The sequence below is a fragment of the Merops nubicus genome, unplaced genomic scaffold, assembly GCF_000691845.1.
Source record: "Merops nubicus isolate BGI_N331 unplaced genomic scaffold, ASM69184v1 scaffold7942, whole genome shotgun sequence".
NCBI classification, from domain to species: Eukaryota; Metazoa; Chordata; class Aves; order Coraciiformes; family Meropidae; genus Merops; species Merops nubicus.
In genome coordinates this window covers 55,369-62,046 of record NW_008595546.1, presented here as the reverse complement: position 1 = coordinate 62,046, position 6,678 = coordinate 55,369, and the positions used below count along the sequence as shown (strand labels likewise).

Sequence of the window (6,678 nt, the reverse complement as noted above, 5' to 3'; positions counted from 1 at the left end):
CAGCAGACCTCGGTGGGGGATGAATGTGGCGTGGGGCTGCTTGCACCAAGGCTTCCTGCGCTCTCCCAGCAAACCTCCTGCTCGCAGCTTCAGCCACTGACACGGGTAGGCCCCCCATGTCCCCGGCCTTGAGGACGACCCTCTCCAGGACCCTCAGCCCAGCCGGCAGCCAAGACCCCAACCAAGAGCACAAGGGGACATTCAGCACCAGGCGCGGTATCCAAAACGTCTGGTACCTTGTGGGTGAGCAGGCTGGCAGGCGATGAACTCTGGTGCTGTGGCTGAAGAGCTCCTGCCTGCCGCGGGGAGAGCTGCCTGCTCCCTGCCTGTGCCCACACCCCTCGCCTCCTCCCACCCACGATAGGCCGGGGCCAGCCTCAGCTCTGGCCACGCTCCACTTTGAGCCTCCCGGTGCTGCTGCTTTTCCTTTTAACAAGTTCCCAGTGTCTAAAAAAAATACACAAAACTCAGTTCCTTGAAGTCAACAACTCAGAAATGTCAGGAAAAAAAAAATCAAAACCTGAAACCAGCTCAGTACCAAATGGACACAAAAAACATGCAGTTAGCAGACGCCTGCCTTGCTTCACGTGCCTCCACTCACTCCCTCTGCCACAGGGCCCACTGGCACACTGGTTTGAGTCTCAAAACCATCAAATTCAAGGAACCGAGTCATGTCTTGTCCTGTTTCCAACACACGTGCCAAAGCTTAACCCCAGCTGAGCTGGGGATGGGATTCAGCCGGCAAATAAACCCCCAGCCCACAGGCTTGGAGCCGTGAGTTCAGCCCTACTGTGCTAAGCTGCCAAACGTTTACAATAGCACCACAATAGCCCAAGTGCTTCGCCGAGGGCAAACTGATTAAAACTTTACCTTGAAATAGGACATCGCAACACCCATTTCTCAGATTTCCCTAGGAGGTAGATTCAGTGCTGTAGGGATCACCGCCACTTCTCCAGCCCAAGCTCACGCGCCGGCCTTCGCTCAGATCGGTTTTGGAGGCCGCGGAGCAGAAATCTTGCCTTTTCCCACCTCCTGCTAAGCGAGGGCACTGCCACCCCATGGGCGAGACTCCTGCTGAAGCCTGGCAAGCGGCAGAGCAGTCCCTGAGCTCCAGCATCCCATCTGCCAGCCCCTGGGCGCCCCAAACACCCGCCAGCCCTGGCCACGCTGCCACCAGGCACGGCCGCAGCTGTGAGCGCTGCCACCAGCATCACTGACACTGCAGGGGGGTCACCGCTGGGGACAAAGTCCAGGCAATCGCATGCAGCTCGAGCCCTCGCTGGCCCCTCTCTGCTTTCCGAGTAGATGCACAGCTTGCCACTTTGCTTTAACACTCACTGTCTGGCAAAGCCTCATCAGTAATTTAGGGCAAAGCACATTACAAGCAGGTTACAGTTACGGTTATTTCAAACACCAAGCAAAATCAGAAGTTAAGGCTGAAATTAAAAATAAATGGAAGGTGTCAAAGGTCTGAGGTTTCTCAAACGCCCCCAGCCCTGTCACAACACTGACTGCCATGCCAGGTAGAAGTGCCCACCCACAGCATGCTCAGGTTAAACTGTTGCCAAATTAGGGCTTTTTTCCTGTGAAACTGAGCTGAAGCTCTTCTAGCACTGTCAATCCACATTGTCTCAGCTAACTACTCAGTTCCTTCAGATTCAATCGCCTCTCTTATCTCCAGAACTTTTAAGAGCCCATACCTTCAAAAACGAAGCCTGCCCCTGTGGGGCTTTAATCCTGAACAGCAACACATATGCCTACAGGACCACCTGGATATTTTGTGCATTGAAGTGACGCTGGTTCTTGTGGCAGTTTTTGTTAAATAGGAAAGTTTTAGCTTGGGAACTGCAAGCCAGAAACCTGCCATAGGCTAGGGAGTATGTGTGATGATGGGTGTAGGGGACTACCCTTTACAGGGGTCGCTTATTCTGCTAGATTTACCAGAGCCTTGGCTGACAGTGACCTGGTGTAGATAGGATGAGCCACACAGGATGGCATCCCCTGTCCCGTTCCGTCCCCTCCCCTCCTGCCCATGCATCCCACAGGCATGCTCACTCCTGCCCTCTACATGAGTCCCTCACCAGAGCTCCTCCATCACCAAAAGTCAGTCAGGACACTCCTGCCCACCATGGAAATCCACCACTGAAGCGGGTCCTGCTGTGGGAGGGAGATGACAGCCAGCAACCTGCTCTGGTCGCTCTGGGCTGGGACAGCCAGGCTATCCTGACAGCAAGGACACTGACCGGTGAAGCATTTGTATGGGAGCAAAACCTCCATCCCCTTCAGAACTGGGAATTCCAGTAGGAGCCATTCCTATGTGTGGGAATATTCTCATGAACCTGTAAAGTTTCCATGAGCTCCCCTGGGACAGCAGGGAAAGGTGCACAGCTCTGACCAGAAATAATTATACCCTTGATTCTGCTCCTACAGCTCTCCACAACAGTGACTCAACACAAGAGTCACCTCTCACCCACCCTGGATGCAATTAGAGCTGACCTGAGACTGTTAGTGGCCTGGTGACTGAATCCCTCCAACACGGAAAAAATGCAGCAAAGGTGGTCAAGCCCATCCCAAGGGCCTGGGCAGCCAGAGCAGAGTGCAGCAGTCTCTGCTGCAGGAATGGTCTGCCAGGGGTATGTATTATCTGTTGCTTTCCCTCTACCTTAAAAAAACCCTCAGTGAGTCACAGTGGCTGAATTCTTAAGACAGCAATAAAACTGCAGAAAATGAACCCAACTACTTTGGTACAGACATTCCCTTTCCTCCTAACAAGGCAGTGCTACCAGCTGCCACAAACAGCACGAGCTGAAGAATCCCACATTTAATTTGCTTGGCCTTTGCTGCCTGGAGCTGTTCCTCAGCCCATGCTTGGCTCCCTGCCGACGAAGGCAGGCTGGGCAGGGCAGGGCTGCTGGGACCAATTTGCACGTCTGGCCTGGTCAGGCCTTGCCCGTCTTGTTGAGGTGACCCAGCACACCTCAATGGTCCTAACAGCACCATTACTCCCTCTGCAAGCCCTGCGTACACGTGAATAAGCCCTCCTGACCTGACAGAGCATTGCCCAGGGGCCCGGCGAGGGCAAAGTGGCTTGTTGGCTTCTTCCTTCAATGGCATCTACAAACGTTAGTTTTACTGAGCAGACTCCTTGCTACACTGAAGTCAACTCTCCAACAGTAGCTGGAAGGTAGCAAGCCAGAAACCTCATGGAAAAGGTATGAAGGGAGACGAGAGGTGGGGTATGGTCAGAATCAAGGAGTAAGGCTGTAGGTCTGAAATGCCATGCAATGGTTCAATCCACATTCACTGTTCAAGACAAGCTTTTGGGTAAAGAGCCCTGTGCATGAAAAGCTGCTGCTGCTGTGAGCCTCACCCTACTATTTGGGCACAAAATTTAGAGAAGTGTTTTTTTCAAACCTGCACTTATGAGAATTCATTGAGAACTTCTCCATTTTACAGATTTAAAAAAAGCCTGCACCAAAAATATTCACAGTTTATTTTTCATGAGACAAGTAGCTAGTTAACACGTGACAATGCGAAGCGGAGGTGGACAGAGCAGTGCAGATACCTTTCTGGTTACAGCTGTAGCTGGCTGGGCGGCTGGCACGGAGGTAACCCTACTTACACAATCTACAGGACTACGTCCAGCTCACGGGAAGGCCTATAAATGTAAATTCAAGATTTATTTTCCTTCTCACACATGATAAATACTTAATATACTGAACGTCATTACCATTTTTTTTTTAAATTCTGTTTAAAAAAAATGTTACGAATGCCCTTAGATTATCTTCTCTCTCAACAGCTCTGAGGAGTTGTCTCAATTCCCTTTGTGCAGGAGTTACGCAGAAACACAAGCGGCTTGCATTTCCCCAGTTTCAGCAGCAAGCAGGAACTGACCTGCCAGTCTTCCCGGAAAAAAAAACAAAACAACATTAAACAGTAAGTTTCCATAAGCCATAAAGCTCTCTGAAGTCGCTAGCTATTCTACAAAGGATGTGAAATGATTTGGACTAGAGAAGAGATGCACCGTAGCGCTGGTGACGTCCCCTTGCGCCCAGCACAGCCAGCCCTGACAGCAGGAAGCTGTCGGGGGCACACGCACCGGGAACGGAGAACGGATCTCTGCCTCCCTCCATACAAAGCCACGAAGCTCATGACCGTCTGCTCTGGGAGCAGCCAGCACTTGCAAGCCAGGTGGGAACAAGAACCTGCTCCCACGCAGGAGGGAGAGGGCTGGCCTGGAGCCGCACGCTCTGGTTCTGGGGAGGGACCTGTGGATCTGTCTGGAAGGAGAAAGATACACTGGAGCTGCATGAGGCTCTGGTGGTGGGCACAGAGGTCCGAGACTGCAGCACTCAGATCAGCAGGGCTCAGGCAAACCACCGAGGTAATGCGTTTGTGAGAGCAGAGTGTGCTGGTCAGCAGCACTTCCTTGGTAGGACATTGACCCCATCCAGCCTAAGCAGTGCCACCCTGGGAGGCCCACCCTCCTCCTGTGTCTCAGGGTGCCAGTGGTTCCCAATGCCACCCTGCAGCTCCCTGGGACTCTACTGCTTGCCCCACGAGTACCACAGCTAAGCAAACTTCTGCCTCAATGCTTAAGTAAATGGCTTGCAGCAGGTCCAGCCTGGACACCAGCCTGATGACCACCAGGTAACTAAAGATCTCCTTAACTGGAAAAAGGAGAAAAGGAAAAAAGAAAGCCAGCCAGCTGCTGGAGCCCACCATGTTCCAGTGTGAGAACTACTTGGGTTGGAAGGACACACACGCGTGCACACACACATGCACATCAACACAGTCCAGTTAATTCAAGTCTCCTTTGGCTGTAGAAGAGTTAAGCCAGAAGCTACCCAAGAGGCAGGTGTGGATGAGTCCGAGAGAGCTGCAGCACCCTCGCCTCCGCGTGTCCTGCTGCTGGGAAGGTGCAAACGTGTCCTGAAAGCTCTGAGGCGAGGGGAGAAAGGACCGCTCGGTCTGCTGGCTCACGGTGACAACACAAGTCAAGAAGAGACTGGATGGAAATCTGAAAGGGAGCACCTGCACCCTGCCAGGGCAGTGCTCAGCACCTTGGGGAAACCCACTCTGCCCTACTCTGCTATTGCTGCTTTATAGGTCACAACATTTTCAAGTTTAGGAGACACTCTGTGTGTCCTGTGCTAAAGGATTAAGAGGCAAGAATGAAAAAACTGTCAGATGGCACCTTTCAAGACCTCTCTACTCCCTGACCTCCTTCAGATTCCCCGTTTCTTGGGCGTGACCAGTCGCAGCTTTTTGTACAACGGAGCCTGAATGGGTATTTTCTATTGCTGGAGAAAACTGCACTGAGCAAGTGCAGTGGGCTCCTCTCCCAGCTCAGCTGGAGATACTCGTCCTTCAGTGAGCCACACACACCACATCCCAGTGAACACATGGACCAACCTTGCAAAGCAGCACCCTGCAGGGACAGAGAACTGGGCACAGAACAGAAAAATCCCTTCCCTGCTTTTACAGAGTCCAACAAGGGCGTACACCTGACTGCTCACCTCCAGAGCCCTGAAACATCTCCAGTCCCAGGGCAGCCTGAACTGATCTGCTTCCTCTAAATACATTAAGAAGAGAAAGGTCCCCCCAGCTGTACCTGGGAAGCCACCTACAAATCAGACCTGGAGCTCGAACACACTGCATCAGCAATGTGACCATTTCAATGGAATTGGAGATTTTTTTTACCCAGAGTGGACTCTTTATTTCAGCTTCACCATTTGTAAAAGGAAGAGGAAAAAAGGTCACAGATGCTCTCTCCCTTGGGCTGGGTCACACTCAGACTTAAGAGAATGTCCTTGCTCATGTCACAAGAGAATACGGATGGGATGTGCATGTGTTAGGGCCTGGGCTCAGGGAAGTGAATTAAAAAACAAAACAAAACAAAACACAAAGATTCCCCCTCCCTAAACATTAAAAGACTGGAACCTGCCTCCCATATTCACCAACCTCACTTTGGCTCCGAGTCAGCCAACTCACGACAGACAGAATCCTGGTTACGGGCTAGCGCTGTGTTTTGTTCAGGCAAAGGGTCCTGCCCCCGAGGAGTCTGTGCTTTTCCACTCAGCCAAGAAATCTGGTCAATTGTCTGCATGTTCGCGACAAGCCACGGCATCTGCTCCGGGGGCGCTGGCGCTTCCCTGGCTGGCCGAGGCGCCTGCTCGAACACGCACAATCTCTCTGATGTCCAAGGGGTTTGCTCTGCGGGGGCTGAGGCCACTTCCCAGCTGGGCTGAAGGGTCGGCTCCGGCAGCTTCTCTGCTGTCCGGGAAGGCTGCTCGGCAGGCGTCAGGGCTTTACCGGTGGGCCAGTGGGTTTGCTCATGCACCTGTAGTTTCTCTGCAGGCCAAGGTACCTGTCCGACATGAGTCGCCACCTTTGCAGCAGACCAAGAGATTTGCTCGCCAGCTAACATGGTCCTCTCTTTCTGCTGGGGACTCAGCTCCAGGGCTGGGGCTCCTCTCTCCTTCGGCTGCGCGTTCTGGTCGACGGGCCGCAGTGCCTTCTCTGACAGTAACATCCTCGGAGCCGCCGCGGTGGCGGGGGAGCCACAGCGGCAGCCAGCTTGTCCGATGCCTGAGGCCACGGGCTTGTTAGAGTGAGGGGCCTCTCCAAAAGCTGAGGCCGAGCCACCCCGGTGCTGAGCGCCTTCTCTGGAGGCAG

At 53.0% G+C, this 6,678-nt stretch overlaps 1 protein-coding gene across 1 annotated transcript in view; it reads right to left on the bottom strand.

Annotated features, from left to right (window-relative positions):
- Positions 1–5,965: 5,965 nt before the first annotated feature.
- The window catches only part of LOC103768912 (histone-lysine N-methyltransferase, H3 lysine-36 and H4 lysine-20 specific-like), a gene marked incomplete at its 5' end in the record, with an annotated part of 39,887 nt that continues 39,174 nt past the window's right edge, over positions 5,966–6,678 (bottom strand). The window contains 2 exon segments of the mRNA XM_008936075.1: positions 5,966–6,552; positions 6,555–6,675. Of these exon segments, the coding sequence (XP_008934323.1) occupies positions 5,966–6,552; positions 6,555–6,675 (708 nt within the window).